Source organism: Panthera tigris, chromosome D1, assembly GCF_018350195.1.
Source record: "Panthera tigris isolate Pti1 chromosome D1, P.tigris_Pti1_mat1.1, whole genome shotgun sequence".
Classification (NCBI taxonomy): domain Eukaryota; kingdom Metazoa; phylum Chordata; class Mammalia; order Carnivora; family Felidae; genus Panthera; species Panthera tigris.
The window spans coordinates 97,886,148-97,912,472 of NC_056669.1; the positions used below are offsets into that span (position 1 = coordinate 97,886,148).

The following is a 26,325-nucleotide window of genomic DNA, read 5'->3' on the forward strand; positions in this document are numbered from 1 at the left end:
CAAGTGTGACTCTTGGTTCCCTCGCGGACAGTGAGGTACATAAAAATAAACATACATATACATGACAGAGGCACAGAGAGACAATGAGAGAGAATCCAGAGATTCTCTGAGAAACAAAGTGAGTCAACGCTGTTTAAGTTTCACTTTAGGTCCCATAAAACACAGCAAAGAGAAGTTGGAAAAATTCAGGGGTTTGTAGGCTGAACTTAAGGCAGGAAAAAAAAAATACACGTATGCTTTTTAAAATTTTCTTTCAAAGGCCTGGAGCCACGGGTGTGCTTCTTACGTGATGATCAAAATTTTCCTTGGGTTCAGAACCTGCAAAAGTTGAAATTTTCATCATCACAGCAATAGTCCCTTTCTGAAGTCTTGTAGTAGACAAATTAATATTCTCAGCACAAGTGTGAATTAATATGTACATCCTAGGTACAATTCAATAAATCACATAGATCACTCCAAATATGGATTACCAAGTGTGAGCAATCATACAGCTACCCTAAGTCCCCCCTAAGGGGAGAGTAAAGCCGTAAAAAAGAAATGATAGTCCAAGCCCTTAAAGAGCTTATAATCTAATCAAAGTGAAAGGTCACATCCTTACAACATTACCTTTATTTATAATTTATTATAATTTTTAAAAATCTCCTTTAAGTCCATGACAATATTCAAGGGACAACTCATATATATAATGCAGGATAGAATCATCATCCATAATATGAGGATGAAACACCGGGCTTTTGTTGTCTACTACTGTTTTAGGGGACTTAAAAATGAGGAGACATAGCAACATTTATGAAAGTCTTAAAAAAGAAAGAATTTAATACTCCACTTCGAAAACACAAAGTTTTGGGGTGCCTGGGTGGCTCAGTTGGTTGAGCATCTGACTCTTGACTTGGGTTCAGGTCATGATCTCGTGGTTTGTGGGTTCAAGCCCCTCATCAGGCTCTGTGCTGATAGTGTGGAGTTTGTGTGGGATTGTCTCTCTCCCTCTCTTTCTATCCTTCCCACACTCTCTCTCTCTCTCTCTCTCTCTCAAAATAAATAAACTTAAAAAAAAAAAACACCAAGTTTTAATTTGTTCATGTTCCCATGCAGTCCTAAGAAATAGCCTGCATAATGTTTTAAAGTTTAAGCAGAGATACAAGTGTTATTGTTTCGCATTGTATCATTTCCCTATTAAATCTTTAATAGTTGTTATTTTTAACAATTGCACAATATTCCATTGAGAGGATATACTGACCTTGCTCCCCATTGTTGGATGTGTATGTTGCCTCCAAACATTTTCTGTGTAATAGGTATTGCTGCTCTTGGAAAGAGATAATTGTAACCTTTTTATTTACAATTAGGACCTATTGCACCTAAACAAAAAGAGTGAGGAAGCAAAGTAGAAGTGTATTTCTCCATCATGTAAAAGAAATCCAGAGATACACAGCCTAGGGTAAAGTGTGCCTATTTGGTATCAGGGACCAGGCTTCCATCTTGTTCCTTTGACATCTTCAATAAGTGGCTTTTATCCCAGGTCCAAGGCAGCTGTTCAAATTCTAGCCATCATGTCTACATTCCAACTAGCAGGAAGCTGAAAGAGGAAAGGCATGTCTCCTGCCATAAGGACATATCTTGAAAATAGCACAGGACATTTCCACTTATATTCCACTGGCCAGAATTTAGTCACATAGCCACACCTAATTGGGAATTAGTCTTTATCCTGGGCAGTTCTCAAAGTCAGGAGCAAAAGGATACTAAGTGTCAACTAAATAAGCAGTCTCTGCCACATTCCTGAAGCCAGATGAGGAGCAACAAATAGACTTTCCTTTGCTGTCATCCAGGACTGAGATTCTATTCCCAGAATACATGTTTTAGAGAAGCTTTCTTCTTAGAAAGGCTTGTGGGGCATAAGCATCTAAAGCTATAGCCCTCATTCAAATTTGACCCAAATAACAACATTATTTTGAAACCTTGATTTCAGTGAGAAAAACTAAAGAAACGAATTTCAAGGCTACAAGAAGTTTTCAGTCTTCAAAAATGGGAGACTTTTATTTTGGGAAAAACACCTGAAGGGTATGCAAATATAAATCTAAAACCATCACCTGAAAATGGAGCTATTTTATAAGTTGAGGCTAAATTGCTCTGTGAAACCATGAAAAAGAGGATTTATTCTGCAGGCAGAGTTGCATCTCTATAGATAAATTTCTCTAGAGAACTGTTTCTTTTCAAGTGTGGATTTAGGATTCAGTGTGACGGTAAACTACGGCTGGCTCTTATGCAAAAGTCAAGTGGGACAGAAGAGTAGATCACAAGAGATCAAGAGTTGAAATTCTCAAACCTATAGGAATGTCCTCACATTGAGGGAGACTTAAACTAAGTGGGAAGAGTAAAGATCATACTGGGATATATCACTGATACTTACATATCAGTGTTAAGACTTAATAATTCATTATTATGTTGGTTATTGCTTATTGTATTATGATTGGATTCTCCTGGGGGAGCCACCCCGTTGAAGGTAAGATAACGCTTCTCCTGAAGTAGGGTGACCATCTGTCCCAATGAGCTGAGGATTAAGGGGTTTCCCAGTACAGGGAACTTTCAATGCTAACACTGCAATTGCAATTGCTCTGGGCAAACCAGGACAGTTGGTTACCCTAAGAATGGACATAGCCACTGTCAACCACTTATAAGGATTGTAAATCCATGTCAATCACATGTAAGGAACTTGTAAAGACTAAGCCAGGAAAAGAGGATTGGCACTTGTAGACATGGAGGATTTGCCTGGGATGAAGGGTGAAAGGAGGGAAAAGGAGAGAAGGGAAGGAAACTTCCTTGTATTGGCTCTGGGCTCTAAGAAACATCTACTACACTCTGCATAATAGAAATCAGGCCTGAACCTAGGATGAAAGAACCCTGTAGCAGTACCATGAGTCATCTTATTAGGAATTCCAGGAAGAGGAATTGGGACTTGAGCAGCCAAATGACAAGCCAGTTGTAGTTGCAATTCTGTTCTGTTCTTTTGTAGCCTGGTCTTATGGCACTCTGGGGTAATGTACACACTTTGGGCTGGATGGTAAAGGTAGAAGCAGGGTAATGATATAGGAGCAGCCCAGTGAAGGAGAGAGATCCCAGAACAGCGGGTAAATCATTCACAGTAGAATTATAGGAGATGTTTCCTTCTTCGGAATTATTTATACAGGATAAGCTTTCAGTGGCACAATTTATCAATAGATTGAATCATATGAACATGTTAAGACTCTAGAATGGCAAATCAGCCCTTTCATAAACATGTTTATGATATATATGTAAGGGTTAAAGTCTCAACAGAATGATAGATCCTTACTGTTTTGTTGGACACACATAGAGATTGCTTTCAATTGGACTGTTTTTCTTTTTTTTTTTTTTTAATGTTTTCATGTTTATTATTTAGAGAGAGAGAGTGTGCAACTGTGCAAGTTGGGGAGGGGCAGAGAGAGAGGGAGAGCAAGAACCCCAAGCAGGCTCCAGGCTCCATGCTGTTAGCGTGGAGTCTGACGTGGGGCTTGATCCTACAAACAGTGAGATCATGACCTGAGCCAAAATCAGCATTTAGATGCTTACCCGACTGAGGCACCCAGGAGCCCCTGGATCTTTTTTCTTTTGAAATGTACTAGCTTCTGATTTCGAGGTTTATTTTCCTTGCTCCTTTCTAGTATCAGAGATCTCATCACTCTCATTTGATTATCACAAAGGGGGTTTAAAGTGTAGTCATGAAAACAATAAAAACTCCTGTGAATTTTATGTGTTAGGGAACTGGAGTGTTCCCAGCATTCAGCTAGTATTTTCCCTTCTTTCTTGCATTGACATTCTCATGATCAACCAACTCTCACTTAACTCTGTTATCTTATTCTCACAATTTCGTAAAATCTGGGTGGGATCTACAGAGCAATATGGGCCCTGAAGACATGTTATGCGTACACACAATGATTAAGTATCCTTGATTTCTTTTTTTTTTTTTTTCCTAACTTGCCTTCCATTGTCAGGGACAGCAACTGCTAAGCTCAGTCCGAGAGCTGTTTTATCATTTCAGGTTGGGATACAATCACAGTGTCTGTTATCTGTCTAGCTTCTATTTTACCCCTCCCGCCTCTTATATGTCTTTACTATATGACCCCATTAGTCTCAACTTAGATTAACTTGCTAGATATCCTTTACAGTCCAAGGGTCAGGAAAGGAGACCCATCTCTGTTCAGTTCATTTTAAACTAAGAATATGTTTGTGGTCTCTCTTGTGTAGAATTTGAAATTGGCAAACCAGTGATGACCCAATATTGTGGTTTTATCTTAATATATCCTGGGACTTTGCTGTCTTGAAACATCTAAGGGCAAATCTGGAAAACTTCTGGGCTGACCAGATGGCATCATCTACAGGAAGATGAAGCTTACATAAGACAGGCATAATCCTTGACTCTTTCCCAAAACTGTACCAGGAAGATACTAAAAATCCACAGTAAGGACCTCAAGAGAAGACTTCTCAGGCACTTATGAAAAGTCCCTATGGGCAAACCCTTGGCAATCGAAGTACAGACCCTGATCCCACCCCTAGATCATTTTAGGGAAATTGTAACCAAGGACTGAAAAAATCCTGGCCTGTAAAAATTCAGGTTGAAAGGAGATTAAATAAATAGATTTGAACAGTTACTCTGTGGAAATATTAGGAAATAAAATGCTCCCAGGGAAAAGCACTGCTAGCCAATATTCAGTCATTTCAGCACTTAGAAATTATCTTTGGTGTGCAAGTAATAGACTTAAAATTACTTTTGAAATCTCTCCAAGACTGTCCCTCCCACTCAGGCTTCATGTTACCATCTAGTGAGTTAAGTTGTGAAAAGTCCCAAGTTTCCTTTAATGTAGTTTTTCGGGCTAAAATGCCAGACACTTTCTAAGTTCACATTCCACTTTGGCACTTATGATATGTGGATGTCAAGTAACCCTTTCCTCATGCAATATGCACAACAGAACCAAAACTCTGTAGGGAAAAATACCCATCTCAGGACGCTTGGAAAGACCACAAGAATTAAAATATTGCCTCACGAAGGGGACAGAGCAAGCTTGGTCACAGGTTAGCTTTTACAAAGGAAGAATATGTAACAGGACACCTCTACAGAAAGAGTAGAACTAACATTCTCAGGCACCTCTTTGCGGTCCATTGTCATCTCAATGACATCATTGTACACATCAAGCTCAACCTCCTGCCACATGGACCCACTCTTTATAGAGTAGAATGATGATGGGAAATAGCATTTGGAGTAGAAATAAACAGCAGATAATAATCCATAATTGTTTTTAATCTTGGGGATGAGTCACCCTCAGTTTATTTCCAAATTTCTTCTGTCATCAGCTGTTCATTTCTTTACTTTGAAAATCACCAGATTAACATTGCCAAAGGCAGGTAGGAAATGATCCAAGAGGACAATTCTGAGGTATCACATGGTGAGTTGATGAGAAACCAGGAACAAGACAATCCTCAGGAAAGTCTCTTTTTTGTCCCAGCAGAGGCACCAATGTGTGAACCTAATTCACACTTTCTTTATTCCAATTAGGTTGTTTTTATATCAGTGTAATTTTAGAATAAGACTTGGTGGGGATTATTCATTTCCTGGGAAATTCTGTCCATGATTTTGCAAGATATCCAAATAGGTCTAATGCCAAAATTCATTTCACACCAAGAAACTATGTTCTTTTTACTTCACTTTCTTACTACTTTCATGTATCTTTTTATTCTCAAAGTCTTCTTTCTGTACAATGAATTTCAGAGCAGAATAGCCAAACGGATATTCTAACATCATGAACATAGGAAATGTGATCTATTTAGATGTGAGCTGTCAAAACCTGGGTGAATCTCCTCTGTCCATCAATCTACCAGGGTCTTTAGATCTGTAAAGTGTAAACTTGCTATTTTATCTATATTTTACTTGTCTTCTTTGAGCTGATTGGGGTCTTAAACCCATTTATCCTCTAACTCCTCCTCTGGGTTGGAAAGAGGAGATTGGAATCCAGATGTTCTCCCTAGAAACCCACTCCAAGTCACAGTCCAACTGCTACAGAAAGATGGAGGTCTCAGACTGTCCCCAGCATCCTCTTAAAAACACAAGGCTGCAAACTCAGATTAGTAGCCACTCACTTATGTCCGAAAACCATTCCCGAACTCACATTTACTCTTTACGCTTGTCTCAGATGATGTCTATATAGGCAGCAAAGTAGAAAGTTCCACCTAATAATCCCACCTAATAATTCAGGACCAACACATATAGTTTTCATTTGAAATCTCCACATAATTTAAGAAACAGACAAAAAATATCTGGCTGAGTGCCGTTTTCCCCTTTGCTTTGATTTTGTGGGCACAATCATAAATGTCTACTACTAGTGAGTTTTCAAATGAGTGGGGCTCAACCTGGAGTTCACTGGATAGCAGGGAACTATTTATTGTCTTGTTTTTGGTTTAGCTAATATATTTGCAAACGTTATCAAGATATCCTGCCATAGCCACAACCCTTCTAAAACACACAGATTAAATGTCGATTTGTGACGAGTGTCCACATACTCATTCATGCTAGATGATGGGACTCTGTATGGGGCGGTGAGGGCGAAAGTTTGTCCCAACTCCTCCTGGAAAAGTTTCCCGCGCCCCCAGATTTCACATTAGCTAAAATGAGTGAGCATCAGCTCCTGACGCATTCGGTCAGCCTCTAGGTCCAGGGACTCCATGTGCTCATACTCTTCCTCAGGGGGCTGTTCCATGGGTCCTGTCATTGGAGAGGACCAAACATCCATCCCATGCTCCAGGGAGATGTTGTGGAGGACACAACAAGCCAAGATAATGTGGCTGGACTTTTCTGGTGAGTACTGCAGTGCCCCTTTGGATCCATCCAGGCAGCGGAATCGGGAACAGAGGGTTCGGAAGGTCTTCTCAATCACACTGTGAGTAGCAGAATGGGCCATATTATAGCGATATTCCGCTGGAGTTTCAGGAATGTGAAGGGGGGTCATGAGCCAAGTACGGAGAAAGAAGGAATTGTCACCTGTGGGGAAGGTCCAAAGAAACAATAAGTCATTCTTATTGGAATACAAACAGAAAGGAAAATCTAGGAACATATATAGAGAATGGATGCAACAGACTCTGGAGCCACCATGCCCCAGAAAAACCAAGAGGGAAATGTTGTGGTAAAAAGAAGGCATGCTAGGATCACGAGCAGTAAGACATGGGTCTTGGCTGGAAATATCCTTGGTTTAAACCAACACAGAAAAAGGCTGACAGCTTTAAAAACAAACAACCAAACAAACAAACAGCCAAGTCTGAAAAAAATGTGGGAAGAAGGTGAAGGCACTGAAGGAAATAAAATCCCTGACTTTCTACTCAGAGATCTTGTTCTTTAGTAAAAGATTAGGGGGCACCTGGGTGGCTCAGTTGGTTGAAGGTCCGACTTCAGCTCAGGTCATGATCTCGCAGTTTGTGAGTTTGAGCCCCGTGTCAGGCTCTGTGCTGACAGCTCAGAGCCTGGAGCCTGCTTCAGATTCTGTGTCTCCCTCTCTCTCTGCCCCTCCCCTGCTCACTCTCTGTCTCTGTCTCTCTTGAAGACAAACATTAAAAAATAATTTTGAAAAAGGTTAGTAAAAACTATCATATAGCAAGCAAACCTTCAAAATCTCCAAAGAGAAAAAGTACAAGAGAGAAAGAGTTCTTCCAGGAAAGCTCCAAACACTTGTGAGGAAAATTTCTAACCTTACCATTACAGTGTCAGGTCTGAAAGCACTACCTACGGATTTCAGAGTGCATATCTCATGGACAATAATCATTCATCCTCCCAGTGCTAAGAACAAGATCAAAGTCCCAGCACCTGTGGCAGAGATCAGAACTCAGGTGTTCCTAGATATTACATTCGCTAGAACCGTGCTTTGTAACAGAAACTGGTAGAATTTCACATAAATACAATGATACAAATAGTAACAGCAATAAGGAAATCAGATCATAAGTCAGTTAAAATAATATATGCAAGGCATTTTCCTAAGGTGACTTGCTTATCAAATGATCTCAGGCAACGCTAAGAACAAACTACAATACAAGACTGGGATGCAATGTCCTGTTACAACAGTACAATGTTTCTATAATGCTTAATTGTCCTGACTCACTACAGCCGGCCTGGGGGATGAAATGTCTCACACAGAGGCACAACCCCTTAGAAATCTGAGACAACTTGAGAGTACCAACTTGCACAATAGCTGTGTTCCTGACCCACTATCAGTTTTGGTATGTAGTTATGGACGGTTCAGAGAGTCGGGGCACTGTCCCAAAACATACACAATTCCTTTCTCTCAGAAGCTTACCTTTTAAAGAACTGGATTAACTTTATTTAAAAAAATTTTTTAGGGGCACCTGGGTGGCTCAGTCAGTTAAGCATCTGACTCTTGATTTCAGCTCATGGTTCACGAGAGAAAGGAGTTGTGTATGTTTTGGAACAGTGCCCTGACTCTCTGAACAGTCTGTAACTACATACCAAAACTGATAGTGGGTCAGGAACACAGCTATTGTGCAAGTTGGTACTTCTCTGCATTTGTTTATATTGTATCTGCACTCTCAGTGTGGATTGGGATTCTCTTTCTCTCCCTCTCTCTCTGCCCCTCTCCTGCTTGAGCTCTCTCTCAAAATAAATAAACTTTTAAACAATTATTTCTTTTATTATTTTTTAAAATATTTTATTTTATTTTTTAATGTTTATTTACTTTTGAGAGAGAGAGAGACAGAGAGTGAGCAGGGGAGGGGCAGAGAGAGAGGGAGACACAGAATCTGAAGCAGGCTCCAGGCTCTGAGCTGTCAGCACAGAGCCTGACACGGGGCTCAAACCCACCAACCATGAGATCATGACCTGAGCCGAAGTCGGACACTCAACCAACTGAGGCACCCAGGCACCCCTAAAGATTTTATTTTTAAGTAATCTCTACATCTAATATGAGGCTCGAACCCACAACCCCAAGATCAAGAGTTGCACGCTCTACCAACTGAGCCAGACAGGTGCCCCACCCCACCAAATTTTTTTTTTTTTAATGTTTTTACTTACACATAATTGACATACAACATTGTATTATTTGTAGGTGTACCGGATTAGCTTTAAATATTTAAGAAGCCTCATAATAACATTTTCAAATTTTACATTTAGTTGACTTCCTCCTTAAGTACAAACTATCTTAGTTGAGCTCTACCTACTAAATACTGAATTTAAGAAACTGATGCTGAAAATAATAATGAAAATAGTATCAGTGACTCATTGAATACCTACTATGTAGCAGGCACCGTGCTGGGCACTTCAAAAGTATTATTCCTTATTATCCAATCCCAACTCTGCCAGGTAAGATATTACTGAACTCATTTTATAAATGAGAAGATCAAAATATATGTCAGCCATCCTCTGATATGCCAGGCAAAGGAAAGAGAAGGAGCTGGTCACTAAACACTAATGTCAGACTCAGAGTCAGGAAAACAATGGGGTAATGCTGTAAAAGAGAGTAAGATAAACATTAAGATGAATGCCAAAGCACAGAGATACTAAATGGTATTTGTTAAACGTTTCTCTAAGAAATAGTATGAGCATTAGATGTGGAGACATAAAAAACAAGCTACTTAATGCAGACCTTTCATAAAATGCTCCATCGTTATTAACTGGTTATAATCCGAGCACCACTGAAAATCAGACACTCAGGAGGGGATTAGGATCAGAATTGTTAAACAGATTACAATTGCTTACATGATCAGTCATCCACAAGACATTCTGGCAGATCTTACCCAAAGCTGCTTAACAATACTAGGCCAAGAGCTGAAGAAATAAGAACTCAGGCTGAATCGTTTGCAGTACATTTAGAGAAGAGGAATTAGGTAATGCAGTTCTGAAGGGAGACATGAGAATGACACGAAGGGATGACACCCATGGTGAAAATATGCTAAACACACACACACATACACACACACACACACACACACACACACACACACACACACACAGGATCTCCCATACACCCCTTTGATGAAAACACTATTCTGAATTTTGTCATTTTTCCCCATTTGTTTATATTGTATCTAAGCAATATAATATTGCTCTTGGTTTTAAATTTTTATAAAAATGATTTCATACTAAAAACAAAACATAAAACAAATTAAAAACAACAACAAAAGGAATCTGGTTAATTCTACATTTGGCAAACAGAACTATTCCACAAATCTAATGGCGTTAAGATACAATCAGCCTTTTTTTAATATATATATATACATTTATTTTGAGAGAGAGAGAGCAAGAGCAGGGGAGGGGCGAAAAGAGAGAAGAGAGAGGATCCCAAGCAGGCTCCATGCTATCAGTGCAGAACCCGACATGGGGCTTGAATTCATGAACCATGAGTTAGATGCTTAACTGACTGAACCACCCAGGTGCCCCTACAATCAGCCATCTTCTCTTTTTTAACATCTTGCCATTCTTCTAATCCTGCCAATCTTCCCCTAAATTATTACCCCATATTATCCCCACAACTTTTAGATACCAGTGTTTTCTAAATTTATCTATTTGTATGAATCATTTGAGGGATCTATTAAAAAGGAGATCTAGCTTTCTTTGAAGATTCTCACTCCCAAAGTTTGATGTGGCCCCATGATGTGTATTTTTAATAAATTCTCCGGATAACTCTTGATTTGGAAAATTTGTGAAACACTGTACTAGTTCAGGGCTCTTCAAACTAGTTTTCTTGTTAGAGTTCATGGAGGCTTTGCAAGGGGTATGTGCTAGAATTGCTACTATTAAGGGAATCAATTTCCACATGGGTATATTTTTCTCATCCCTAGTGCCTACCTAGCATGTAGCCGGTACCAAAACCGGCTTAATAAACATTTTTTCGATGTTGTTGCCATATCCATCTCTCCCACTTTCACTCTTCCTGTAAAGAAGGGAATCAGAAAAGTATATAAAAGTTTGTCAGAGTTGGGATGCCTGGATGGTTCATTCATGACGGCATGCGACTGTTGATCTCCGGGTCATGAGATCAAACCCTGTGGGCGTAGAGCCTACTTAAAAAAAAAAAAAAAAAAAAAAAAAAAAAAAAGCAGTTTTTCCTTGTTTCCAACTATGTCCTGTAAACACCTCAAAAAACTAAAGCCATATTTTCAACTGAATCTGGGGTCCCAAGGGGTGAAGGAAACGGAAGTAATTCCTACATGACCTTGAGGTCCTTAGCAAAGGGAGTATTTGCTGAATAGAGTTAATTCTTCATGTGACCTAGTTTTAAAAGTTAACCACAAGTGGCTTAGATACTCTGCCTTAATTTCCTCATCCACAAAAATGTTGGTAATATTAGTATTTAACTCCTTAAGAGTTTTTATAAGGATTAAGTGAGATAATCTAATGCAAAGTGCTTACAACATTGCCTGACAAATTCTAAGTGCTCAGTATGTTTTAGCTGGCTTTACAGTAGAGGTACCAAAGTGATTTCATAAGAAATGAGCTTGGAACCAAGAAGTCTCACAGCTGCAGAAGTAACTAGATGAGATACTTGCAAAACAGACTTTCTTTCATGTCTTGGTGTGACTTGTTTGAAAAAAAACTTTGAAAGTTCAAAAAAGGCACAAGGTGGGATTAAGATAAAGGTCTGGTAGGGTAAAGAGAAGGTGGTAACTGAAGATGGTGTGTAGAAGCAAGAACTCAAGAAAATCAGAGTTCCAAGACGTTGCATGTGGTACCCCAGCAGCCTTAAACCAATCAGCGTGACAGCAGTCTCTTCCCACTTGGAACATGGGAGAAATAAAAGGATATCAAAGAGAAATAATTCCTGAGTGCCTATTTCATGTTGAACACTGTTATAAGTACATGCAGTGCAGATATGATCAGTGGTTTTGAAAGAGAGGTCTTCCAATCATTCAGGTTTCTTTTTGTCTCTCACATAGTATGTTGTATAGAAGATAACCTTTGTCCTACTGCTCATATAAGAGTAGTGCTTTAAAACAAACAAAGAGAACTAAGCTGCCAAGCTCAAGGGTATTATCGCTATTATCCAACCACATTCCTCCCAGCTGTGCAGTCACCTCAGTGTGCACTGCTCGGTTTTGAATGGGTTCGTGTCCTACTTACATCGTTAAGTCAGGCTTCCCAACAGCATTTGGGCAGATCTGTGAAGTGAGTTCCCATAAGAACTGTGTAAGTGCACTGCTATCATTTTCATAGAGACACCACAGTGTCTTATATCACACAAATCTTATATTTGCACAATACTTTATAGTGAACTCTCGTATATATCACCTGATCTTAACAAGAGGTATTACTACTGTTGGCATTATTTTTAACATTTTACACATAAGAATTCAGGCTTAGTTGTATGGGTGTACTGTATTTAACCAGATCTGTACTGATTAAATATTTTGGCTGTATTTAAGGGGAATGTTTTTGTAGGGTTGTTGTTGCTTTTGTTTCCAACTATAAAACACTGCTGCAATGTTATTTTATTTCACATCACCGCTACTCATATTTATTTATTGAATACACTTTCTTTGTGCTTATTTTATTTTTGAGAGCGAGAGAGAGAAAGAGACAGAATGAACAGGGGAGGGGCAGAGGGAGAGGAGAACAGAGAATCTAAAGCAGACTCTGCACTGACAGCAGAGAGCTGGATGCCGGGCTTGAACTCACGAACTTTGAGATCATGACTTGACCTAAAGTCAACCACTTAACTGACATACCCAGACATCCCAACTACTGTTCTTATTTATGAAGAAATGCCTCAAGATAAATCCTTAGAAGTGAAGATCTGGGTCAAATGCTATGTTTTAAAATGACGTTTCATGAATGTCTTTTTAAGTGTTGATTAAAAAAAAAAAATTAAGGCTCAGAGAGTTCTCACCTGAGGTCTTTTTTTTTTCAAGAGAGAGTGCAAGCCGGGGAGAGGAGCAGAGGAAGAAAGAGAGAGAATGAGAGAGAATCCCAAGCAGACTCCACGCTCAGCACGGAGTCCAACACTGGGTTTGACACCACGATCCTGGGATCATGACTCAAGCCAAAATCAAGAGTCAGATACTAAACTGATTGAGCCACCCAGGTGCCCCTGACGTCTCATTAAAAAAAAGGACAGGACCGAGACTCAGGTCTATAGACTCTCAAATTTCATTCTACTCTGCTACATAATTTTTCTATAGCTACAAAATGAAGCATTCACACCTGCAGACTTACCAAGCAGCCAGCTATCTTTGTGCATTCCGGCTTCAAACTGACTACTGAGGGAGGATTGCTGCAGCACAGCATAGTCCTGTAGGCTACCTGGCCAGTTGGTCTCCACAGTCATTAATGCCCCTCTGATGTCACACACCATCAGGCAGTTTAAAGAATGCAGACCTTTGCGGTTCACATAGGAGAGATCTTCAGCATTTGGTGCCTTGATTGCCACATGGATACAGTCAACCACCCCTATCACCCCTGGCATCCCTGCCAACCCATAGAATTCATCCTTCACAGCCTGCATGGAGGCTTCATCAGCTGGGAAGCGAATGAACTGTGTGGCTCTTTCCACAAGTGCTTCAGTGACATTGGCAACACATCGACTCATAGATGCCTGACTGATTCCAATAGCGTCTCCCATCCGAGTCTGGAAGGAACCTGAAGTATAGAAGCCCAGTGCTGCAAGGATTTGTGTCTCTGGGCTAATAGCCCTGGATCTCTGAGTAGGTCTAGAAAGACTCGCCCCTAAGAGTTCCACCAAGTAATAAATGAACTGTCGAGGAAACCCATACATGGACATCAAATATTCATCGGTCACATCATCCAGCTTAAAGCGGTCCAATGTCCGGTGACCTCGGCCATACAACAAGAGATCACAGTCAAGCACTGTTATTGGTATAGCCATGGTACATGCAAATGTGATCTCTCCTTCCCTCTGCTACTTTTCCTGAATTCCTCCCAGTGAAGATGTTGGTGCAAGAAGGTATTTAAAGAAGTGTCAGCATTCAGCAGCTAAATGGTTCAGCATCCATCAGTTAAATGGTTCTGGCATTTGTAATCTTCTCTCTGTAAAGGTTAGAAGAAAAAAGCATTAGAAACCGACCAAAGGCATCAAAGTGATTCAAAGGCTACAACAGTTCCTTTTCTCAGATTTCCATTCTGTCCAAGCAAAAGGTGCTACACCTGTAACTGGGTTTTTCTCCACTAGCTCATGGCTGCCCAATAGGCTCACTTTGGTTTGAAAGATAATAGGAGTTGTTTCCTATGTAGCAGAGCAGCTCCCTCACTGCTATCTATTGAAAGTCAGCCCTCAATACAAGGGTTTGTAAGAAAGAAAAAAAAAGAAAGAAAAAAGAAAAAGATAGATAGATCATGGAAGTTGATTTTGGTGGCTCACTTAATGCCTGGCATTTGAACTGGTTAAAGCAAAAGCTTAATGTTGGAGGGGCGCCTGGCTGGCTCAGTCTGTACAGCCTGCAATGCTTGATCTTCTGGTTTTAAGTTCCAGCTCCAGGTAGAGTGTAGAAATTACTTAAAAATAAGATCTTAAAAAAAAAAAAATGAATGGAGGCGACAGCATAAGTTATCCTTAAGGTAAAAGAGGTCTGCTCCTAACTACACAGGTCACGAACTAGCTGATATAAGTCATAACTATTCAGGGCAGGAATTGGTTCCAGCGGGTTTCATTACCCAAGCCCTCTGGTTCCACCTGTTAAGTACAAGATGGACGTGAGGGGTGCTCAAACCAGTCTAACAAGAGAGGAGGGGCAAAAAACTACCCACAGCCCAGCCTGGTGGACGCAGGTCATATGCTTTCCCTTCTCCTCACTAAATCCAAATCTTGAGGCTGAGGACCAGAAAGTAGGGAAGACCACACAGATTGGAAGGTAGGCTCAAAAAGAAGATCCTGGAATAGCTAGAGCTGGGAGGCGACGCTGCCGCTTTTAAAAGGCACCTCAGAAACTTAGAAGTCTGATTACGCTGGCCACTCAAAGTCAGCCAAGGCCCATCACCCACCTCTCCGCGGCTGCCAGGTTACCAGCATTCCCCACCCACCCATCCAGCCCCGTCCTGCCCTCCTCCGGAACCGGCAGCCTGGCACTAGCCGCCACGGCGCTCACCATAGGCACCGCCCCCCTTGCGTCAGCGTCCTCCCTACGCCACATCTCAACTGCCGTTGCCACCACTACGTGCGGAAAGGCGGCGCACATTCCACCCCCGGCCCAAAAGTTCTCGCCCTTTCAAGGACCCCCCTCTTTACGCCTTATTTCCTTCAGAGACACGTGGAAAAATTGGTGAGAAAGATTTATATGAAAATATAATCAACTTTTTTTGTAATTCGAAGGAAGGAGATGAAATAGGGCGTCCATACCGTAGCGAAAGTGCGGATGAGGTTAGGCAGCTGTATTTCACCCATAGCCCTCTTGCTCCCCCCGCCTTCATCCGAGCGGATGAAAACAAACACTAACGATGGCGGCGCCGGGAGGGGACCGGCTGCTGGGCTTAAGGCAGGAGTGATCGCTTGAGCTGTGAGGGCACTGTTGAAGAACGCCGGTCAATGTGAGTGCGACAACTCGCGCAATTCTGGGAGTGAAACAGCCGGGGTCCACGAGCCACGAGCCTCCTGAGGCGTGTGGTATCTATCTGCGACCCCTGCTGTCACTGCAGCTCCGGAGCGCCGAGCCCTCAGCCAGGAGGCGCAACTGGCCGGCCCCAGGCCCCGGCCTCCGTAATGAGAGCCTCGAGCCATTCTCTGTGTCGCAGCTTTGCAGGTACTAACTTTAGTGGGAATACCCCCAGATCACTCAGCGCCCCCGGGTGGGAGGCTATGGATCTGCGGCCTTTCCGGTACCTCCTTGTGGAGAAGCAGCTGGGTAGCCGCAGTACAGTCACCAGAGCTTTATTTGGGAAGTAGAGTTGGTGTAGGCCCTGTTGGCTCTTGATGGCTCTAAGTTTTAACAGAAATCCCCAAAGCTTTCGTCTCTACTTTCTCCGCTCTTTGGGTTGTGTTGTAAGGCTTTTTGAGGTAATTGTGGAACCGTAACTCCGGGGTTGGTACCAGTTCGAAGGAGGCAGGTTTCCATTCAATCAAGATTTGTTGAAAGAAAAAAGAAAAAAAAAAAAGGATTTGCGGAGTGCCAAATATGCACTCCGCGTGTAGGTGAGGGTGACTGTTGACTAGTGAAAAAAGGGACCTAAAGTTCACGACTATCTTCTTACTGTCGTTGGAACGACCTGTGGAAACCTGCGATCCATTCTCATTTAATAAATCTCTGGGTAAGTGGCTAAGCACCTTTTTTGGGTTCATCACTAACTTGTCTACGTTTTCACTTTCCAAGTCAGTTAGTTTCCAGTTTGCCTTGTCAATTGAGCGTAGTATTTCACTTTTAGTATCTTCCCCTTAGAGAGAGAAAGCTTGATCATTATACCTAGTTTAAAACTAATCTCTTAAGATAGAATTTATTGAACAGTTTCAGTGGGAAATGTGCAATAATAGGAAAGAACAGACCCTTCCTTTACGCTAAATTAATCTGGATTTTTGTGTGTTTCATGAATGTTAGTCCTTTTTATGTGTGGATATTGCAGCTTCAACTAAATTACAATTTTTTTTTTTTGTTTTCAACTCCATTTTCAGCTGAGCAGATGCCTTATGAATGTGTAATGGAATCCTGAATTAATATTTTTTAATTTTCTTTTTTTTAAGTTTTTTTTTTTTTAGAGAGAGCACAAGCGGGGAAGAGGGAGAGAGAGAGAGAGAGAGAGAGAAAGAGAGAGAATCTTAAGTAGGCTCCATGCTGAGCATAGAGCCAGAGTCAGGACTTCATCCCAGGACCCTGGGATGATGACCTGAGCCGAAATTGAGTCTAATGCTCAACTGACTGAGCCCCCCAGGGACCCCCTGAGTTAATATCTTTAGGGGTACCTGGGTGGCTCAGTCGGTTGAGCATCTGACTTTGGCTCAGGTCATGGTCTCACAGTTTGTGGGTTCAAGCCCCGCATTGGGCTCTGTGCTGACAGCTCAGAGCCTGGAGCCTGCTTCAGATTCTGTGTCTCCGTTTCTCTCTGCCCACCCCTGCTCATGCTCTGCCTGTCTCGCTCTCTCAAAAATAAATAAATATTAAAATTTTTTTTAATGCATAGTGGATGATGAGTAAGTGTTGAAGCAAGTGTCAAACATACTGGTCTGTATAATAAGATGAATGTAGTTAATTCATGCACTCTTTTCCAATTGTATCCCTTTGGATAGAAAGTTAAGGGTATGGCAACTTTTGAGATTCACATTACCTAAAAATTGGCAAACCACTGGGTTTTAAACTATTGTACTTAAATTTAAGAATTCTTTTTGTGTATTTGTATTTTTTTTCTCAAGAGTGGTTATTAAAATTGAAGCAGAAACTGCAGATCTTCAGCTAGTCAACAGTCTATTATAGTGTTTTACTTAAGGACTAAGAATCAGCTGGACACAGTGGAGCTATGCATTATATGCATAATGGAATTATACTATATGGAGGTGGAGGCAAGAAATGTTTTGTTCTGTTTTTTCCATTGTCTCTCCTGCTGCCATCCACTCTGCATTAGCTTAGTAGCTTATGACCTCCATGACTCAGAGTAGGGTGCCAAGAGTCTAAATGCAAAAAGAAGACATTGACTTTTGAGCTTTCAGAGTCCCAAGTCCTACTGTATGAGTAAAGATAATTTTGACTACTCAAAAAAAGTACCCACTGTAGAATTTATTGCACCCACTTGATAAAGTACATCCCCAATACTCTGCATTTATATTTTGCTCAAGTGGGAGTGAAAGGTATTTGTTTTGGAATATTTGTCTGGAGAGAAGTTATTTAACCTTGGCAATACCTGAAAACCCCTGAAACTTCACTTTTAAATATTTCTTTTCTTTTTCTTTTAAAACTTTTTAAATGTTTTTTGAGAGAGAGGGATACAGAGCACAAGCAGGGGAGGGGCAGAGAGAGAGGGAGACACAGAATCTGAAGCAGACTCCAGGTTCTGAGCCATCAGCACAGAGCCGGACGCGGGGCTCAAACCCATGAACCATGAGATCATGACCTGAGCCGAAGTCGGACACTTAACCAACTGAGCCACCCAGGCGCCCCAAATATTTCTTTTCTTTTTAAAACTTTATTATAGAAGAGATGAATAATTGCATTCATAACACTGGTTGGAGAGCTGCTTAGATTAGAGGATGAAGAGTACACCTAAAAAATTCCTCATTGTTATGACCTTTTATTATTTAACGTAGTTTTTTGTTTTTATTTTTTAATGCAGTAAATGTGTAGAGACTCACTAAGAAATGCAGCCTGTTCAGCTAATGAATGAGCTCATATTCCTTAAGACTTTTTTGGCTTGTATGCTGACTTGAGAGTCTTCAAATATGTATACATTACTAAAAATTCTTTTTTTTTTTTCTTCTAAAAATTCTTGAACAAAGGTTATCTGGGTTTTATGTGTGGATTACTTGGAAGTAATTCAACACCAATTTGGGGTGTTGAACTGAGCAAGGCCCCATTTTTTCAAGCATGGGTTCAATAGAGGAAAGGGTGTATGAGTTGCTCATCTTTGCTTCCTCTTAGTCAAATTGTGGACACCAGTAAAAACTGCAGGTTGTCCCTGATAGGATAAGGGCAGTGCAGCCAGGAAGAATGCAAAGGAGGCTATCTAGTCCTCTCTGCGCAAGGAGCATCAACAAACTTTTCTTTGAGTTTGGGTTTTAAATTTAAAAGGATTTTAAATCCTTACAGAAATGTAAAATTGGTTTTAAATCTTTAAAATAGATTTTAAATCGTTAAACAGGTTTAAAATTAATTTTAAATAATCAGTTGTTTTTAACTGTAAACTGTGGGCCAGTTTATTTAAAAAAATCTTCTAAATGCCAGTGTAGGTGTTACAGGAAATTTGTTTGGCCCTAGTGGTGTCACCTATATGTCCTTGGTTACAAGGGAAGGGGACCAATACTTAGAAAAATAGTTCCGTTAACAACTCACAGTTGACTATCAGTCAGTAGTAGCTTCTTAGTAAAATAAAGGTAAATAAAGAATTTATAGAAGTGTTAACTTAATATTGTTACTTTGGAAAATGGCTGTTTTCACTTTTGACTTTCGATTCATACAAATGTGAAAAATACAGAGTTAAAAATCATTTTATATTCTCTCTAATATTGAGGTTTGATTGTTCCCTGCCCCCTCCAATTTCTTCTGTATTGCCCACAACTATTAGGTCATTAAGAAAGAGATTATACGGAGAAATACTTATTGAGATTTAGTTGTCCTATTTTAAATATAAGTTTAAGGGTGTTTTTACTCCTGAATCTATTTCTGTTGGAATTTGCAAGAAACCAGATATTTGGCCTTATTTATTCTGTGGTATAAATAATTAACAAGCATGGCTTTTATCATTATTCCCACCTTCCTTTTCTTTTGGTTTATTTTACTTTTGGTTTCTTAAATTGAATACTTAAATTTAATCTTTTTAATTATACAATTACTTAATGCTCTACATTTTCTTCTGAATTCTCCTTTTGCTGTATCTCTTTTTTGTCATCAGATATTTTCCATTTTGTTAATTTCTAGGTAATTGTAACTTTGGTTTTTATTTAAGTGTTTATTTATACATGATTTAATTTATACATGATTAACTTCTTATTGTATATTTCTTTTTTTTTTTAATGTTTATTCATTTTTGAGAGAGAAAGCACAAGCAGGGGAGGGATAGAGAGAGAGGGAAACATAGAATCTGAAGCAGGCTCCAGGCTCTGAGCTGTCAGCACAGAGCCGGATACAGGGCTTGAACCCACGAACTGAGAGATCATAACCTGAGATGAACTCAAATGTTTAACCAACTGAGCCACCCAGGCGCCCCATGTATATTTCTAGTTTTATTGGATTATGGGCAAAAAAATCTTGGAAAATTTATTTTATCAGTCAAAAGCATGATTAATTTATCATGTTCCTTGAACCTGAGAGAATGTGAATGGTTAAGTTAGATAACAAGAGCTTTATTGAGGGTCTCATATGTAGCAAGTACTCTTTACAGGAGCTATCTCATTTAATCCTCAACCCTGTGAGGTAGGTATCACTTATTGACATTTTATAAGAAAGAAATATAAGGTACAGAAGGATTGAGTGACTTGCCCTGTATACCAGTACATACATATAGACTTGGTTTTATTATTCGGTTCTTCTACATTTTTGTTTATATCTACTTGAGCTGTCAAAAAGTTATGTTGAATATTCAGGTACAGTTTTGGTTTTATCAAGCTCTCCTACTATCTCTAAGAACTTTTGCTTTATGTATTTTATTACTATATTGCTTATGTATAAAGGTTTATGGCTGTTATATTTTCAGAGAGTATTTTGTCATTACTCAATATCCCTTTTAATTTTATTTCATCACTTTTGGCCCAGAATCCTGTTATAAATATTATTACTTCTCCTTTCTTTTACTTTTCTTTCTTTCGTCTTCCTCTTTTTTTTTTCTTTTTGTTTAAGCAGAGTATATTTCTGTTTTTTATTTCCAAACTTTCTTTGTAACTCTTTTAGGTAGGAAGACTGTTTCAGTTGTTTAAACCTTTCTGTTCTGTTCATCATTTGTCTGCAAAGAACTTTCTAAATGGAAAAGAGGATCTCTACAATTTAATAATAATTCTAATGCCTGGAAAGTGGGAAGATTACTGTTTTGTTCTGTTTGTACTTGTACTTATCTATTCTTTATTGTTCTTGATTTGCCATCTTGAGCTTTTAAGTCTGAATCCAAAATATTAAAAAACTCCATGTTAAAAACTGGGAAACGGGTGACTGGGTGGCTCAGTCAGTTAAGCATCAGGTCATGATCTCACGGTTCATGAGTTCGAGCTTTTGGTAAGTCCAGCTTCTCTCTCTCCCTTTCTGCCCCTAATGGGATTCTTTCTGTCTCCCTCTCTCTCTCTGCCCCTCGCTCACTTGTGTCCCCCCTCTCAAAAACAAGAACAACTGGAAAACAGATTATTTTTTTAGTTAACTTTTCCCAATTTTAAGGACGAAAGATATCATCTGGAGTCATATTTATATAATCTCTTGCCAAATTATTCAGTTATTTCTTTGAAATTATTTGCCCTTTTTTTTCTTTTATTGCCTGTATCACCTTAAATCCGATGTTATCACCAACCCCTGTCTGGATTGCTGAAGTAGCTTCCTAGCTGGTCTCATTGCTTTTTGTCCCTTTACTTTATCCCCCACGACTCTGTATTTAGATTAATGTCCCTAAATCTTTATCCAAAGAAAAATCTGCACTGACTTCCTACTAATCTTTTAGAGTCTCTTTTTGCTCACTTTCATCATTCCCCAATAATCTGGCCAGACCATACCTACCCACTTTATTTTTCCTTACCCCTTTACATGAAAATTCTCAGGGATGCATTTCCTAATTTTGCTTCTTCTCCTTATTCTTTCCCCTTTCCCTCTGGGCCTCCAATTACACATATGTTAGACTTTTCCCTGTGTTCTCAATGTCTCAGATAACCTCACGTCGCATTATGTACCTATTATCATGGTATGATTAAAAAACACCTTAAATAGTGCCCTTTCACTTTCAAAAATACCCCAAAAGTATATGGTCATTCTGGGCCTCTCATATACTTTTCTTTATTTTCCATCCTTTTGCCTCTCTGTAGTTCATTCCTGATATTCTCTTTTGGCTTATATTCATGTTCACTATTTCTGTCTTCTTCTGGTCTCATCTGTTAGACCCAACCATTGAGTTCTTTTGCTTTTTTTTTTTTTTCAATATTTTATTTTATTTTGTATTAAAAATTTTTTTTTTTTAATTTTAGAGACAGAGTGTAAGCAGGGGAAAGGGGCAGAGAGAGAGGGAGAGAGAGAGAGGATCTTAAGCAAACTCCACACTCAGTGTGGAGGCCTATGCAGGGCTTGATCCCACAACACTAGGATCATGACCTGAGCCAAAATCAAGTCAGGAGGCTCATCTGACTTAGCCACCCAAGTGCCCCTCAAAGATTTTATTTAATTATTTAATTAATTTATTTATTTTAATGTTTTATTTATTTTTGAGAAAGAGACAGAGACACAGAGTATGAGTGGGGGTGGGGGGGTGGGTGCAGAGAGGGAGACACAGAATCTGAAGCAGGCTCCAGGCTCTGAGCTGTCAGCACAGAGCCGGATGCAGGGCTCAAACTCACCAACCATGAGATCATGACCTGAGCCGAAGTCAGATGCTTAACCGACTGAGTCACCCCACCAGATTTTATTTTTAAGTAATTTCTACATCCAACATGGGGCTCAAACTTACAACCTCGAGATCAAAGGTTGTATGCTCTACCAATTGAGCCAGCCAGGTGCCCAAAGACTCAACCACTGAGTCCTTTTTTTAAAAAAAAAGAATTTATTGTCAAGTTAGCTAACATACAGTGCATAGTTTACTCTGGGCTTCAGGAGTAGATTCCCATGATTCATCGCTTACATGCAACACCCAGTACTCATCCCAAAAAGTGCCCTCCTCAATGCCCATCACCCATTTTCCCTGTTCCCCGCCCCATCTCCCCACTCCCATTAACACTCAGTTCTCTGTATTTAAGAGTCTCTTAACGTCTCTTAAGAGTCTGTTTGTTCTCTGTATTTAAGAGTCTCTTAAGATCTCTCTCTCTGCCCCTTTCCTGCTCACATTGTGTCTCTGTCTCTCAAAAATAAATAAACATTGAAAAAGTAAGAAAAAAAAAACATCTCTTCATGGTTTGCTTCTTTCTCTGTAACTTATTTCTTCCTTCCTTTCCCCCATGGTCTTCTGTTAAATTTCTCAAATTCCACATAGGAGTGAAAACATATGGTATGTCTTTCTCTGACTGACTTATTTCACTTAGCATAATACTCTCCAGTTCCATCCATGTTGTTGCAAATGGCAAGATTTCATTCTTTTTCATCAGTGAGTAGTATTCCAGTGTGTGTGTGTGTGTGTGTGTGTGTGTGTGTGTGTGTGTGTGTGTACACACCACATCTTCATTCATCCTTGATGGACATTTGGGTTCTTTCTATAATTTGGCTATTGTCATAGCACTGCTATAAACATAAGGGTACAGGTGCCCCTGCAAATCAGCACTCCTGTATCCTGTGGATAAATTCCTAGTAACCACTGAGTCCTTAATTTAGTGGGGGCTTTTTCTTTTGTTTTTTAGTTCTAGAATTTCTACTTGGCTCTTTTTTGCAGTATTTCTTTGTCAAAATCCTCAACTTTGTGCTTTATTTAATTGAACATATTAAGCATGGTAATATTTAAGTCTCTGTCTTGATAACTTTGTTAATGTATTTCTAATGTATTTCTAATGTTGTATCTGTTAGATTTTGATCATGTGGGTTTATCTCCATGAATGCCCAGTTTATTTTAATATGTGCCAGATATTATATATGAAAAATTGTAGAGACAATTTGTGGGCTAGGGTGACATTATTTTCTTCCAGGGAGAAATTAAATGCGGTTCTGGCAAAGGCTGAGGGCAGACCTTATCCCACATTATTGGAGATAGTGATGTTTAAATTTTTTCACAATAGAAACTTAAAAAATTAGCTTTAAGTCACACAATTTTACATTTAATTGTTTTCTGAGAGAAAAAAAATATCCACTGTTTTTGTAAATTAAAAAAAAAATTAAAACATAGCCAAGCTATGGAGAGAACTCAAATGTCCATTGACTGATGAATGGATAAAGATATGATACACACACACACACACACACACACACTGGAATATTACTCAGTCATCAGAAGGAATGAAATCTTGCCATTTGCAACAGTGTGGATGGAGCTACAGTGTATTATGCTAAGTGAAATAAGTCAGTCAAAGAAGGACAAATACCATATGATTTCACTCATGTGGAATTTAACAAAAAGAGATGAACAAAAAGGAGGGGGGAAAGTGAGGGAAGTAAACCATGAGAGACTTTTTTCTTTAAGATTTTTTTAATGTTTTTTTTTAATTTATTTTGAGAGAAAGAGCAAGGGAGCATGTGAGTGTGGGAGGGGAAGACAGAGAGAGGGAGGGAGAGAATCCCAAGCAGGCTCCATGCTGTCAGCGCAGAGCCCGATGTGGGGCTCGATCCCACGAACTGTGAGATCATGACCTCAGCCGAAATCAAGAGTTGGATGCTTAACCAACTGAGCCACCCAAGTGCCCCACCATGAGAGACTCTTAAAGATAGAGAACAAACTAAGGGGTTAATGGAGAGAGGTGGGTGGGAGGTGGGCTAGAAGGATGATGAGGATTAAGGAGGGCATTTGTTAGGATGAACACTGGGTATGTATGTAAGTGAGAAATCACTGAATCTACTCCTGAAATTAATATTGCACTGTATGTTAAGTAACTAGAATTTAAGTAAAAATTTGAAAAAAATAAAGCTCTAGGTCCAAGAAAAAAGAAATTAATACAGCAATAATAAATTTATCTGGGATATATATTATGGGTAAAAATGGAAAGGAGGAACAGAGATGGACTGTGAAGAACAAGGAAATACTTGGAGAAAAAGGAAAAGAAGACCTATACGTAATACGTGTTATCTCTGTCCCTTTTGTGCTCGTTTTGTGTGCTGATCTTAAAATTAAACCTATTAAGGGTACCTGAGTGGCTCAGTTGGTTAAGTGTCTGACTTCGGCTCAGATCGTGATCTCACAGTTCGAGCTCTGTGTTGGGCTCTTTGCTGTCAGCACGGAGCCCGCTTCTGATCCTCTCCCCCCGCCCCCATCTGTCCCTCCCTTGCTGTCTCTCTCAAAAATAAAGTAAAATTAAAAAAAAATTCAACCTGTTCCCTAATGTGAAATGGTATGGCTGCTTTGGAAGACAGTTTGGCAGTTTCTCAAAAAGTTAAATGTTGAATTACCATATGACCCAGTAATTCCCTTTGTAGGTATATATAGAGAATTGAGAACATATGTTAACACAAAAACTTGTACATGAATGTTCTTAGCAGTATTATTTATAATAGCTAAAAAGTAGAGACAGCTCAAATGTTCATCAACTGATGAATCAGTAAACCAAATGTGGTGTAGCCATGGAATATTATTCAGTCATTAAAAGGAATGAAATACTGAGACCTTCTACAACATAGATTGAACCTTGAAAACATTATGCTAAGGTGAAAGAAACAAGTCACAAAAAGGCCACATATTGTATAATTTCCTTGATATGAAATGTCCAGGATAAGCACGTCCGTAACTACAAAGCACATTAGCGCTCCCTGTCAGCGACTGGGAAGAGGAGGGAGAAGTAGAGAATGAGTGATAACAGCTACGGGATTTCATTTTAGTGTCATGAAAATGTGATGGTTGTGCGTCCTTGTGAATATACTAAAAAGCACTGATTTGTACACTTTAAAATGGTGAATTTTATGGTACATGCAGTACATCTCAATTTTTAAGAAAAACCTTATGAAATAATTTTTTTAACCCACCCAGTTGCCTTTCTCAACATCCTAAATCACCCCTGCTTCTCCAGTTCAAAAGCTCCAGGTCTGTGTCCCCGTCCTTCAAAGCTACTCTCCATTCCCAATACTGTACACTCTGTAGTTTTCCAAAACTACCTTTCCTTGCACCTTATACCCAGATCTTTACAACTGTGGTTCTTTCATACCCACACAGACTCCTGATGATTTGGGCCTTAGCGTTCTGTAGCTCCCATAAGCTTTCTCTTTTACGTGTTTACCAAATTCACAAGTAAGTGTATTTTCTTTCAACTTGCACACTCTCCTCTTTCAGATATGTAGTTTCTTATATTGTCTTGTTCTTTTGCATTCTTGGTGTTTTATTTCCATGTGCAGACCGTAAATTTTTATTTTTTTAATAATTTTTAAAAAGGTGTTTTGTTTTGTTTTGTTGTAATCTCTACTCCCAACATGGGGCTTGAACTCACAGCCCCAAGATTAAGAGTCACATACTCTTCCGACTGAGCCAGCTAGGTGCTCCAGTCTTTAAAATTTTAAATTATGAATTCACCTAGCTAAAAGTTGGGAGGGAGCGTTGTGGCCTGGCAGCAGGCTCTTGATAATCCAAGGTTGTGAAAGCTTCTCCCAGGCTTGCTTCTGCCTGTTCCTAGGGGTTACAATGGTTCTAAACCAGTTTTTAGATTAATTTCTTGGCTTTTTGTTTCCTTACTATGCATGTATAATGCTGGATCTTACGTCCATGTGATTTACTGGCTTATGCTTTTGAAGTTTTGAGAGTGACTTTCCTACCTCTGAGCCTTGCTATGATAGATGACAAACCTCTTTATTGCTTTTTTAGGGTTCTTCTGGCCTCTGTGATCAACGAGCACTTGGCTGTGCAGTTTTGTGCAGGGTACTGGGTTTCTACCTGCCTGT

General features: G+C 39.6%; 2 protein-coding genes across 14 annotated transcripts in view; one reads left to right on the forward strand and one right to left on the reverse strand.

The window, feature by feature from the left end:
* Positions 1 to 5,132: 5,132 nt before the first annotated feature.
* On the reverse strand, positions 5,133 to 15,438 carry HARBI1 (harbinger transposase derived 1). Of its 3 annotated transcripts, none has more exons than XM_042959382.1 (3): positions 15,351 to 15,438; positions 13,214 to 14,044; positions 5,133 to 7,042 (listed from the first exon to the last, which is right to left on the reverse strand). In XM_042959382.1, the coding sequence occupies exons 2-3, from the start codon at positions 13,881 to 13,883 to the stop codon at positions 6,663 to 6,665; spliced, it is 1,050 nt and encodes a 349-aa protein (XP_042815316.1). In that variant the 5' UTR covers positions 13,884 to 14,044; positions 15,351 to 15,438; the 3' UTR covers positions 5,133 to 6,662. The 3 variants fall into 3 exon arrangements, with proteins under 3 accessions (XP_042815316.1, XP_007082177.1, XP_007082176.1); XM_007082115.2 differs by lacking the exon at positions 15,351 to 15,438 and adding an exon at positions 15,100 to 15,159; XM_007082114.3 differs by lacking the exon at positions 15,351 to 15,438 and adding an exon at positions 14,996 to 15,084.
* Positions 15,186 to 26,325, forward strand: part of ATG13 (autophagy related 13) — a 50,650-nt gene continuing 39,510 nt past the window's right edge. For 8 of the 11 annotated variants that reach the window (XM_007082117.3, XM_007082121.3, XM_007082120.3 and 5 more), the window contains exon 1: positions 15,571 to 15,750. The gene's annotated coding sequence lies outside the window, so the exon portion shown is untranslated. The other 3 variants (XM_042959377.1, XM_007082119.3, XM_042959378.1) reach the window with 3 other exon arrangements.

Bases quoted from the DNA above. Each gene is read 5' to 3' on its own strand.
- HARBI1 (XM_042959382.1), bottom strand. From the start codon at position 13,883: ATGGCTATACCAATAACAGTGCTTGACTGTGATCTCTTGTTGTATGGC. The intron at 7,043-13,213 runs GTAAGTCTGCAG...CCTTCCCCACAG, and splicing joins CAAAGATAGCTGGCTGCTTG to GTGACAATTCCTTCTTTCTC.